General features: G+C 39.6%; 1 protein-coding gene across 1 annotated transcript in view; it reads left to right on the top strand.

Moving 5' to 3' along the window:
* The window catches only part of PTPRT (protein tyrosine phosphatase receptor type T), a 771,767-nt gene that overhangs the window by 643,051 nt on the left and 114,798 nt on the right, over positions 1-13,918 (top strand). The window contains exon 17 of the mRNA XM_042464568.1: positions 5,172-5,320. Coding sequence (XP_042320502.1) covers positions 5,172-5,320 — 149 coding nt within the window. The remainder of the gene's footprint in view (positions 1-5,171; positions 5,321-13,918) is intronic.

Here is a 13,918-nt window from a genome sequence, read left to right on the forward strand (position 1 = left end):
TTTGCTAGGGGCAGCTAAAGTAGCCAGGCATGAGATTCGGGCAAGATATGATTGGTTTTGAATTCTAACGTTAATTGAGAATTCTCTCAAAACTGAGAACCAAAGGGAATATTAATCTGATTTGAGTTGACTCCAGAATTTTGGGAGATAAAGGGTAAGATACCTTGTTTCCCCCATTTCATTTCCCCATTTCTTTTTGATCTCTCCCTCTCTGCCAGAAAATTATGGCGTGGTACATACTGCCCAAAAAAAGGCAGCCAGCGGGCGCCTGTTTTCCCTCCGCAGGGAAGCCACAGCCGCCCAACCGTGTGTCTTCCCTGCGGAGTAAAAAGAATCCACTAAAAGTGGGTTCTTTTTACGCCGTGGCTGTGGCGTAAGAAGTGCGCCACAGTGCATGTGTGTACAGGGAGCCACCATTGTGACACCCTAGTCACATGCTAGGGTTCAGGGGCATGTGGAAGCGCCTCCCTGAGGCAACCCTAGCACATGATGAGGATGTCACAAAGGGCCAGTCTATACCAGCCCTATGATTGATTTATTGATCGATGTACTCTCAGCAAAGAAGACAACTTACCAAAAAAAAAAAAAAAAATTAAAGTCCTGTTAAAAAATCATTTTGTTGTTGTTGTCAACTGCCCTCAGGTTGTCCCCAGCTCATGGAGACCCTATGGATGAGAGATCTCCAAGACCTCCTGTCCTCTACTGCTCTGTTTAGGTCCTGTAACTTTAGGCCTGTGACCTCCCTGATTGAATCTGTCCATCTGGCATGCAGTCTTCTTCTCTTTCTATTGACCTCCACCTTTTGCCTCATATCCAATGAGTCATGCCTTCTCATGATGTTGTCAAAGTATGACAGCCTCAATTTGATCATCTTGTCTTACAGGTAGATTTCTGGCCTTACCTGTTCAAGGACCCATTTGCTTGTCTTTTGGGCTGTCCATGGTATCCTCAGCACTCTTCTCCAGCACCATATAAGTTGATTTTCCTCTTATCTGCTTTCTTTACTGTCCAGATCTAACACCCATACTTGGTGATGGAGAATACAATGGCTTGGGTGATTCTAACTTTGGTGTTCAGTTGTATATCTTTAGTCCTTAAGATCTTATCTAGTAAAATAATTTACACACATTTAAAAAACAATTAAACAGACAATTATTTTTTAAAAGCACGCTGTTAAAACAGTTTAAAACATGTTTAATGCATGATTAGAAGTTTAAAATATATAGAGACATCACACCACATTCAAAACATCTCTCTGGCTTGTAATTTAAGCACCAAAGACCTGCCAAAATAAAAAGACCCATCGGTGAAAAAAGAGCAGAGAAAGGCTAACTGAACCTTCCTTAGGAATCCCACAGTAAGAGTGATGACTTGTGGTTTTTCTCTTTTTCCTTTCTCTTTTCAAAGACCACATGTTTGAAGAAAGCATATAAAAGGCAGGAGTAAGGAAGTAAGAGGAGAGAAGCAAGTAGCCCTTGGGGAGATTCAACAGTAGAGGAACAAAACATTAGAGTACTTAGTTTTGAGCACCCCTGTTTGTTGTGTGAGGCTTAATATGATCTCAATGATGCTGAACCTTGACATCAGCCCTGTACCTGCTCCACTGGGAATAGTATGGCCATAAAGTTGCTGTAATCACAATATTGAATGGCTTCCATTAGTTCTGTGAAATAAACAGTCACAGGACATGTACCAAGGAAATATCCATGGCAACTGTTGGAGGCTGTAGTGGGAAGCATTATTATAATATTATTGTTTTGTTGTTGTGTGCATTCAGGACATTTGTGACTAAGGTGGACCTATCATGGGGTTTTCTTGGCAAAGTTTATTCAGAGGAGTTTTGCCATTCCTTCCCTCTGAGGCTGGGGGGAATTACCTGCCTAAGGTCACCTAGTGGGCTTCCATGCCTGAGCTGTGATTCAAACCCTTGTCTCCAAAGCTGTAGCCCAACATTCAAACCACTACATCACACTGGATATTCATTATATTATATTATATTATATTATATTATATTATATTATATTATATTATATGATGTCTATAAAATTATAATTATATGTAATTATTATTATATTTATTTATATCCCACCCTTTCCCATCTGGGACTTAAGGTAGCTTAGAAAAGTGAGACATAGCTAAAAGCTTTGCATTCTACAAAAGTTAAAAAAATAATAATTATACTATAAAAAGCCAGTTAACAACAATTGAATAACAACTCTTTTAAAAAGAATAACAAATAAAAACAACACAGTACATGAAAGGACCTTCCCCCTGAGTAGACAGCCCTCAAAGTCCTTCTGAAACAGAAAGGTCTTTGTGTGTGTGCGCGCGCGTGTGTGAAAGGATATCAAGAAAGTTGCCAGTCTAACCTCTCTGGAAGAAGAGTTTCAGACCCTGAGGGAGCCACTGAAAAACCTTCTGCTGTTTTCCCAGCAAATGTCCCTACCCTACCTGCTGCCATAACCAGCATTTTTAATAGGAGCCAGTGGAGTTGTTGATAGCATCGTAGAATTGGAAGGTACTTCATGGGCCATCCAGTCCAACCACAATCAAAGCACCAAGCAATTGTTTTGCAGTAAGGGAGTTGTGTGCTTGCCAGCCCTGGTTAACAATCTGGCTGTAACTCTTTGGACCAGATGAAGTTTCCAAACATTTTGCCAAAGCCCCATCTAGAGTGCATTAAAGTAATTTAAAAGTATGTAATTCCCTTCTGTTTGCTAACAACCAGTTGCTGGTCAGATTCAGCTGGTGGAAAGGAGCCATGTTTCTCCCTTTCCATACGTTCTTCATTTATTCTAGTACGGTTTGTTCAATTTCCCATCTTACCATTACAGTTAATACCAAAACATTCAACATGACATTCTTAATGGCAAGTGTCTTCCGTGTTAAATGATCATGTATAGTAAATCATTGTAAAGATGGATTTCCTATGTAGCAATTAAAGTAATTTTTGCACAAAAATGAGCCATTTTACCCAATAAATCAATCAATTTAGTCTATGTGAGGAAGAAAAACTTTAGCATAATTTCATTTCATTATTCATATTTCAGTAACAGATGAAAAGTAATATAAATTTCCAACCTACAGTAACTTTTCTGTATTATTTCTTATTTTTATTTGTTTTGTTTCCTTATCAATGGCCAAATGAACAGGGGTTTTTTTTTATGGAAGAGGTAGTGCTGATGATTCATGTGGTAACTTTCCAACATGGTAATTTAAAGAATGTCACAGGTTCATTTTTAAAGAGTCTTCTGATACAAATTAAGATTAGAGCAATCAAGTGTCAAAACAAAATCTTAGCTGATCTCTCTTTCCACTTTCATTCTGTTGACAGCTAAAAGCATCAATCATGATCTTTCATTCAACAGTTAGCAATGGTTGGCTTCCTTGTGGTTAAACCTATATATGGCCTGCCCACTGCTGACTGAAATCTTGTGAGGTCTGCCATCCCACAAGACTTTTAAAGAGAATTGGTGCAAGTTATATCCAGTCACGCCGGAATCCCTGCAATGAGTATGATTCTGTGGGCAGCTATGGAAGGTTGGAACCATTTTGGACTGCCAACTGCCATTTTAGCTGATTTTCAACTATATATATTTTCCAACTATATTTCAGTATTATTTGTTTTTTGTCATGATTGGGAGCTCTGAAGGAGTGGGGGAAGCAAACTACTGGATTTGCAGATGGTTTGGGGGGCTTTGGGATTTTTTTGGGGGGGGGGGGCGGGAATCATCTGCAAATTGGCCTGGCTTTTTTTTTTTAATGTTGTGCCAGGGTCTTAAGCTTTAGGAACTGTACTTAAGGATCTCAAGGGTCTCAAGGCTGCACTTGGTCTGCCTCAGTGTATGTGAAACTACCAGTTTTATTCCCAGATTGACAGTACTGTCTCATAAGGGCTTGTAATGCATGTTAGTGGTTCTAAAACATGATGCCCTATATGATGTTGCACTATTGCATCTTCCCAGTTTTTGACAAATGGCAGCTTACAAAAGTTAAACCAAATATAGTGAAGAATTCATGACAAACAAAAGTTTAAAATGTAATGAAACTATCAACAAAATCAGGTAAAACCTTTTAAAAAGAAACAAAATGAAAATATAGAACATTAGGGAAAAGCTTATCTTACCTTTGATAACTTTAACCAAATTAGAAATTAATATGAAAATTTTGTTCTTTAGAGATCTGGTTAGAAATGGCAAATTGTGCTAACACTGAAAAGTACTACATTGCACTTCAAATGGCATTTTAAGAATATGAACATTTGTTATTCTGTTTCCAGTCATAAACAGGATGCAGAAGTATGTTGTGTCTGTACCAGGGATGGAAATAATATGTTAGGACTTGTGAAGAAAGAAAGAAAGAAAGAAAGAAAGAGGGGCTTCTCAAGTACTAAGAAACCCCAATGAGGAGAATCCTCCTGAGCCCCCTTTTCCATTTTCTCCCAGGCCTTGACATAGACTTGGAGGGACATTTCTACCCTGCCCTTGCCCAGCCTCAGTCCTACCTGATGTGTTCCTCTCGTTTGTACCATGGGGAGAGGCAGAGATCATTCTCAGGGAAACTAGATTTATCCAGGACTGCCAGATGTTGGACTACTGTGAACTATTAACGAAAACTTCCAGGATAGATTTTAGATAGCTGAGGCTGCATCTGCACTGCAGAAATAATGCAGTTTGACCCTTCTTTAACTGTCATGGCTCAATGCTGTGATCTGCAGTTTTGTGAAATGTTTAGCCTTCTCTGTCAGAGAGTTCTGGTGCCACAACAAACTACAAGTGCCAGAATTCCATAGTAGTGAGCCATGAAAGTTAAAGTGGTGTCAAACCATTATTTCTGCAGTGCAGATGCAGCCTGAACTGTATTAACCCATTATTACCCCATTCTGCTTTGATTTCTTTTTCTTAACCAAGCTTTTGTTTGTTCTTAACTTCCATGTTACTCCATTGCTGATTTCCATATGCACTCTCCATTGCTTTCATTTACAATGGAGATGCAATGTGATGCTTCCTCACATTTGTAACGAACTCTGCATGTTGCTGGGAATGTTTTGTATCTTTTTTTAAAAAGAGTTGGGGTTTTGTTTGTTTGTTTCCTTTCAATTTCTTTTAATTTGATCAATTAAAAAGTAATAAACTAATAAGTATTTCTTCCCTTTACAAAACATTTTGAAGGAAACTAGCAAAGAAGCAAAAGGAAACCCAGAGCAGCACTCAACGAGAAATGGGACCTGTGGCTGCTTCCGACAAGACTTCTGCAAAACTCAGTGCTGTTCATAATGAAGAAGCATTCACTTCAAGCTGCCAAGATGTCAATGGCTTCAGTAAGTTTCATTTATATACAGTGGGTACCACCATATTCAGGTATTTTGAAACCAAAGAAGATATGGATCCAATGGAAGCCAAACTTAAGAATGAATGGTTTGATTAAATGATATCCTGTCTTTCTCCCAGAGTTAGGACTCATTTTTGGTCTTTAATCTGAACATAAATGTTAAAGGAAAACAAAAACAACAGTAATAGCACTGTGCCCATAGTTTAGAACTTTTCCCTGAGAAGATGAATGAAAAGCATAGAAAATAGAATGTTGTTTTGGTTGTAATCTCCTGTTTTTTCTGGCATTACTCTGTTTTATTATCTATTATTTCATTCTCTAAAGTCACACATACTGTATCTCACTATATCAATAGTAAAACAGGGGCTCTTTGACATTGCACATTTGTAGCACTATGAGTCCACTTTAACTGCCATGTTTCCATCCCATGGAATCCTGGAACTGAAGTGTGTTTGCCTGTGGGGCGTCCTTAGAATCATCAGCACCCTTGGAACCTGCAGTTAATGGAAAGGTACATACAGTGGTCCATTAGAGAGCTTGAGCACCTCACCAAACTACAAACCTCAGGATTGTAAAGAATGTAGGCATGTCAGTGGAATTATATATAGTACAGTGTAAATGTTGAGGGTATGTTCAGGAAGTCTGGTGATGATATCAACCTCCAAAAATATTTATTTCACTGTTCCTCAACAATTAAATTAGCAATTACAGAAGCCTTTTGCTTATTTACTTGTTAGCAAGGTCTGTGTTGTTTAAAATCAGTTAAAATAAATAGCTTTCTTAGTGTGAAAATTTAACTTCTTTGTGCTGTACCACAGCAATATCATTGGTGGTGGCAAGAAACCCTTGTGAGTAACCTCAGAAATCAATAAGCTGGCTGCATGCTTCCCAAAGGCCATGTCTTGCCTATCTCTGATTTATCATCCTCCTGTTGGAGTATGAATTATAGAGTGCAAAATTATAAAACAAGGTGTGCTACCAAATAACAGAGGAACCCTGTGACCTCATCATCTGATCTGACCTGTCCATGGCAAGTACAGAGATTCTGCTTCCACTTACTGACACATTCACCTGAGCTGTCTCTAAACAACAACAATATAAGAAAGACAAGCAGCATTAGTTATTTCATCTTAACAGTGATGGTCATAACCGGTCAGGGTCTATAACAAAGGCATGGAACAAACTGACGAAAAATGGCAGCTCGCTGACACCTGTTTTTCCACCGGAGGGAAGCTGCAGCCGTTAAACTGTGCGGCTTCCCACCAGCGGAAAAGGAACCCACAAAAACTGGGTTCTTTTTGCGCCGCCATTGTGACGCCCAAGTGTGCCAATGGCGGACTCATGACATCACATAGTGTCCATCATGTAACAATAGCGGCACCTGTATACATGGGGTGCTGCCATTGTTATGGTGCCACACCGTACTAGGGTTAGGGACCGTGCGGTTGCCTAGTACACTGCAAGCACGGCACATTTGGTATGTCAGTACAACGCCAAAATCTTTATTTCTGTCCTATGATTTCTTTGACTTAAGTGATCAGAAATAACCTGAGGGCGGAGGGTACAGGCCTTATTTTGGGAACATCTATATCACAATAGAAGGAGTATGTACTAGTCTTAAACAGAGAGACTATAATTGTGTACTCACATGACTCAAATTCTTCTTTTGTATAAAATACATGTGATAAAGTGAAGTAGCTGAGACACTGCTTTGAAGTTCTTTTTCTTCCATCATTCCTATTGGAGGATACAAAGGACAAGTGGAAAGATAAGTAATTTGGATTTAAGACGATTATGATAGCCAGATACAAATCAGCAATGAACACAGATACATAGATTCATACAGATATCTAAATGAGTGTACCTGGAGTGTGAACATATGTTGAATCTAACATGAACAAACCTGTTGTTAACTAGTACAGTTAGAGGTTTCTAAGTGAGGCTTAAATGAACACACAAGCTGTACTTATAATATGGATGAAAAGAGGTTAGTCAGGAAAAGGAAATTTGGTTTCTGTCTAGAAAGGTTTTTGATAAAAGTCCGTTTTATTAAATTTAAGCCTGCCTTTTGGAGGACAAAAATCTTTCTCTAGTGGCAAACTTAGTAAGTGAACACTGACAGAACAGAAGCCAATATAAGACTCCTGAGAAACAAAAGCAAATTAAACATTGTGCTCAGTGTTTTCACTTCTGTAAAGAAAACTGATGAAGGAGTTATGTTCCTCCAAGGTTAACTAACTAACTAACTAACAAATAAAGACTATATATATTCAATAGCTATGGAATATAGAGACAAGTGGAAAAGAAAACCATAAAAATGGGGTACAGTATATGTATCTGGGGAAGGAACTGAATCTTTCATGCAACTGGCTGGGACCTTGAGCAGAGGTAACCATAAGGTAAGGTAGGCATACTCAACAATTACCTTGGCGGATCCCATCTGTGTACTGATTACAATGTTTATTGATTTGTTAAACAGCCTGCTTTGGTACAATTCAATTTTCAGTCCATCCTGTTCAACTTGTGTCTGAATCTGAATCTCATTTCAGAAATTAAAATTTTTCTGCCTCCGGTTGACTGTCATTGGAAATAAACAAATGGCTTTAACAGCTTTTCATTTTTCAGGAAATAAACGACATCTACAGGCATTGTAACTAATTATGTAGATACTATTCTTGCTACATTTTGGATAAACAGGTACAGAGGGTTTTGTGCCACCAATTAAAAAACCACAAAAGCAAATTGCCAGTCATCTCCCAGTTTTATTTCTGGCAGAATTGGATGAAAACTTCAGGCAGAGTCCACCCACACTGCAAAAATAATCTAGCTTGACATTGCTTTAACTGCCAAGGCTCAACACTATGGAATCCTAGAAACTGTAGTTTGTTGTGGCATCAGAGGGTTTTGGTGCTACAACAAATTACAATCCCCATAATTCTATAGTTTTTAAATGAATGTTTTAAAAAATGAAAATGATACACTGAATAAAGATTCCCTATTAAACCTTCAGAATTTCAGAAAGAAAGATGGAAGGTTTTGAATAAAAGATTAGTGTTCTCATTTTGAGATAGGATTATTTATTTCCTTTTACCCTTGCATTGTATTTGGGAATGAGAATTTGTGTAGAAATGTTACATATCTTAGGCAGAAAACCTGTAATATTTCACATGGTTAGATGCAGGCAGCTGGGAGTTATCTGAAAAAGCAGTTTCATGTTGCTGATTGATTTGGTTTTACGTTTGGTTGACATGAGAATCATGGAAAGTGCAATAGGACACATAGAGAGTAAATAATGGATACAGAACCATTGAAGAGGCAGCCAATATACTGCTGCACCTCCTGTAGCTGCTGCAAGTTACATGGGACATGTACCAATGCTGTATTCTTTCCCTTCAGAAGTTCAACACTGGCAGAGCTCCTCTACCAATTCACAGAGGCACTCCTGTATTAACACTACCCCACTGCACTCTCATGCAGAGGGTCATAGACACAGCAGAGCAAACAGGACTGATGTAAATGAGAAGTCTGGATTATGGACATAAGTCTGATATCTAGCAGAATACTAAGAAGAGATCAAGGTTAGGATTTTATCATAGGTCACTAATTCAGCTTTGCTTTGAAAATGAAGGATGTGGAAAATGTAATTGGAAATGGAAAGCACTGCCTGGGGAAGTCTTTGGGAAGATACCGTGTAAAAATATAGGAAAATGTACATGAGAAGTCATATTCAAAGACATGCTCTCATGTACAGTTGCAAAGTCAGCCTTGCCTACAGGAAGCTTAGATAGAAATAATCAGGGCAATGGTGATCTGTAACTGACATGGGTGCATTAGCAGGTTCCTTATGAGAATGACTAGAGTTACCAGTAAAAATCACCAGTTATGGAATTCAGATTGAGTACCCAAATTCTTACATAGTGGAAATGTTACCCCAGATCCCAAACTCATACATATTGGAATTCCACATTTTAAGGACTGTATGGTGCTGACATAATCTGGTTTTGGCCTGACCAGTTTGGAATTATAGTTGCACAGGGTTTTGCTGCTGCTTAAAGAAGAAGAAAAAAAAGTCCATAGTCTGTACAAACAGAGATAACTTACTTAAAGAAGAGGAAATTTATTTCATGGAAATACCAGACATTGAGGAAATGGAATAAAGATGTATAATAATAATAATAATAATAATAATAATAATAACAACAACAACTACAACAACAACACGGTATTATTTCTTGGAGTCATCCATTAATGCTAAAGATTACATGAAACCCATTCTCTGCATGGTAAATGGAGAGGGGACACAAAATCACCACATCTTTCCCACAGAATAATTCCCCCAGAATATTTGGGGACATCTGAATACCAGGAGAAAACTGTGGTGGTCTATTCGTCTTCCTGACTCTCAAGAAAGCCATTTTCAACCTGAGAATAAATAATTAACAAATATAATTTCCATCCCTAATTTAAAGACTGCTTAGCTACAGTTATAAATGACCAGCTGACCATTTGTCTACACAGAATGGAGTAGTAGGCAGCAGCCCAAACAGCCAGTAGAAAGGGAAGGAGAAGGAGAGTTTGGTATTCACTGCTACCATGTATTTTTTTTAAAAGCAGAAAATAGAGATCTGTTCTGCAAAAGGCAACTGGTGTAGGGGATTCATGGAAGATGTCTTGTCTGGAACTTCCAAAAGCTGGCCTCATCTTTATTCAGGCCTGCTTCTGCTTTTCAAAAATGTCCTTTCTTCAAGGCTTACAGATTTCAGTCCTTGAATTTACAAATGAAGACTAAAAAAGAGCAATAGCTGAGTTGAATTATATTCATAAATTCCAACCATTAGCAGAAGTATGAATGAAGACAATGGCTTCATGGCACACTGCGTATACTAATACAAGAGTTCTTGCTACTGCGTGTATAAATAACAAATCTTCTCAAAGAGAGTTTTGAACCCAGGAAAACTGACTTTTGGTAAGCAACTTATTGCTTTTGCACATAACTTCAAGGTGCTGCCAGACTTCTTTTTCCCCTCCCCCTTCCTTCCTCCTGATTTTTTTAAAATACAAAGGTGAACTATTCTCTTCTTTTCATCTATCGGGTGATGCAGTGTTGTGTTCATGGGTTTAAGTTTTTGGTAAAACTCAGATGGAAAGAACAGTGGCCACTATACTGGGAAGGGTGCAAACTAGGGGCCCATTCACATTACAAAAAAAAGCGGTTCTGAAACCGATTCAATCACGTGAAGTTCCTACTCACCCCGAATCTCACACAAGCGAATCCGGAGCTTGCACACCCGTTCCGTGTTAAATGGCCCCTAGCGCGGGTCTTTTGAAATCGGCGCAAATACCGTTTCTTTTTTAAAAACCCGGGTCCTGGGAATGAGAACTTTGCCTCGATCACGATCGAGGCAAATTGAGGGAGGGATTTAGGTCAGAGGGTGGGCAAAGGGCAAGGCATTTCCTCCCCTCATCGGAGGGGAGGGGGAGGAGGAAAGAGCCCTGAGAAGAAAGGCTGCTGCTGGGCAAGGAGCAGGCAGGGCTCCTGGCGCCGGGAGGAAGGGGATGCTCTCCTCCTCCTCCTCCTCCTCTTCCTCCTCCTCCTGCTCTCCTGCTGGCCCCTGCTCCCTCTGGGGCCATTCAAGCAGCCTCTTTTGACCATTTATGCGCATTTTTTGACCATTTATGCGCATTTTTTGGGGGTTGACATGTCTGTGTGCTTGCTTGTGCTTTATTTCCTCTTGCTCCTGGATTATTTATTATTATTGTTGTTGTTGTTGTTGTTGTTATTGTTATTGTTATTATTACTGTTATATGCGGATGCTACAGTCAGAATGCCTGCACTGCATTTCCCCTTTATTCCCAATTGATTCCATGGGTTAGAGCATTCCCGCCCCTCATCGGAGGGGAGAGAGAGGAGGAAAGAGCCCAAAGGGTGGATGCTAAGGGTGACAGGTGGCAAAAGGGGAGGCTGGGCTGCATAGGGCTGGGGGTGGGGGGGGAGATGGAGAAAGTGATGGAGGAGGAGGAAGGAGGAAGAGGAAGAGGAGGATTGCCAAGGCTGGGGGATGTAGGGAAATGGATGCAGCAGAAGCATTTATGCGCATTTTTTGACCATTTATGCGCATTTTTTGGGGGGTGACATGTCTGTGTGCTTGCTATTTCCTCTTGCTCCTGGATTATTATTATTATTATTATTATTATTATTATTATTGCGCTGCATTTCCCATTTATTCCCAATTGATTCCATTAGGTCACTTTCTCTCTCAGCCTCAGTGGAAGGCAATGGCAAAGTGTAAGCAGGAGGAAATGGGTCAGTTCAGCAGAGGGGGAAGCTACAATGTTGCAAAAGACCTCACTTACAATCAGTGTTACATTTTTAAACAATTTTTTGGAGCAAAGGGAAAGTTACAAATGTTGCTTTTAAAAGCAAAAAAAATGCATGACAATTCCATCCTTTGCCTGGGACAGGGGCAGATCTGACTCAAATGCCCACAGGTTTATAAAAAAATTAACCCTGTGCCTGGCTCTTTAAAAAAAGGGAGGAGGGGGAGGACACTTTCCGATGCCCTGCAAAACGTCACCATGACAATTGCTTGATTGACAGCGGCCACCTCGCCGGCAGACAGAATGCATTCGATTTCAAATTTGTAGTGGGCACTTGCTAACGGAGCGATTCGGGGGAGGGGCATCCAGATCATCCCAGTTCCCTCCATGTCTTTTACCCCAGTATGAATGGGGCCTAGGGTTCACACTTCTGTCTTGCTCCACTCTTTATTTTTTTAAAAAAATGTTTTTATTTCTTTTTACTAAATATAGCCTCACCACTGCACACAAGGGACATAAAGGATAATTTTGCCACTCTTTTGGGCTTCCCTGGGCATATGAGAGAAAGGTGAACAAGAAAATATTGGGGAGGAATAAAAAACTGTCTGTGTGGGAGATCTGGTAGGCCTTTGGGAAGCCTCAAACATATTTTTGAGAGAAGTATGTAGCCCCGCTTACAAAACGTTTGTATCAGACTAAGCCCAAAGATCTCCGTTGCACTATTTTTCTAAGCAGCTTGCACTCTTGATGCAGATTTCTCAAGGTCCAATATTTTAAATCCACACTTGTAGTTGCATAAAATGTCAGTCCAAAATAGATGGCACATCTATGTGCTAAATAGTACTTATCTGGCTGCACATGAAATACATGCTGTGTTTATATTGGGTGGATAAAATACTGTCAACTGAATCTTACATAGTATGTACATTTCCCTCATTAAAGCCAGCCACCTTAGCAGTAGTTCCTGCTGGCACAGAAGTATTTTCTTCATTTTCTCTAGGAAAAATATATGTGGTAAATTGCTTGAAGGAGGACAGTGGAAGTAAAACATACAGTAATTTCTTTTAGAGAAGTATTGTTCATCTCATCAAGTAATTCAGATAAGCTTTCATATCTTGATTTCAGTAAGGCCTTTAACAAGGTTTCCCATGACATTCTTGCAAACAAGCAAGTAAAATGTGGGCTAGACAATGCAACTGTTAAATTGATTTGTAATTGGTTGATCGTCCAAACCCAAAGAGTGCTCAGCAATGGCTTCTCTTCTTCCTGGAGAGAAGTGACCAGTGGGGTGCCACAGGGTTCTGTCCTGGGCTCAGTGCTATTCAACATCTTTAACAATGACTTAGATGAAAGAATAGGGGGTGTGCTTATCAAATTTGCAGATGACACCAAATTACGAGAAATAGCTAATACCCCAGAGGATAATGTTTAAATGATCTTAATAGCTTAAGATTTAAAATGATCTTAATAGATTAGAAAACTGGTCCAAAACTAACAAAATGAATTTCAACACAGAGAAATCTAAGGTACTGCACTTAAGGGGGGGAGGGGCGGATAAAATGCATAGATATAGGATAGGTGACACCTGGCTTAACAAGACTATGTGTGAAAGGGATCTAGAAGTCTTAGTAGACCACAAATTGAACATCAGTGGCAGCTAAATATGATTCTAGGCTGCATCAATAGAAGTATAGTGTCTAGATCAAGAGAAGTAAAGATGCCACTCTCTTCTGCTATGGTCAGGCCTCACCTGGAATACTGTGTCCAGTTCTGGGTTGGAGTGTGTCACGGAAACCATACCCTGTGAAGAGAGACTTAGGGAGCTATTATTATTATTACTGACCTTTATTTATAAAGTGCTGCAAATTTACACAGTGTTGTACATACAATCTTTTTAATTGGACGGTTCCCTGCCCTCAGGCTTACAGTCTTAAAAGAAATGACACAAAAGGAGAAGGGAGTGGTGGTGGGGAAGGGGATGAGGGCCAGCAGTTCTTCTCTACCTGCAAGGCCTGGATCAGGGGAGATGGACTGGAGGGAGGGCTTGGCTTCTTAATGGATGGTTAGTTAATCTTCTTCCAAGGAGGCCTGTTGAAGCTAGCCTGCCTCTCTAGTAGGATAATACATATAAAATACATAGCAATACAGGAAATGATTCAATAAAACAAGCAACAAAAGAACATCAAATAGCAAGTGACAATTATGCAATGCCTGGGAATGCTTCTCTGAACAGGATGGTCTTCAACTCTGTTTTGAAGCTGGTTAAAGA

The sequence above is a fragment of the Sceloporus undulatus genome, chromosome 4 (assembly GCF_019175285.1).
Source record: "Sceloporus undulatus isolate JIND9_A2432 ecotype Alabama chromosome 4, SceUnd_v1.1, whole genome shotgun sequence".
Classification (NCBI taxonomy): domain Eukaryota; kingdom Metazoa; phylum Chordata; class Lepidosauria; order Squamata; family Phrynosomatidae; genus Sceloporus; species Sceloporus undulatus.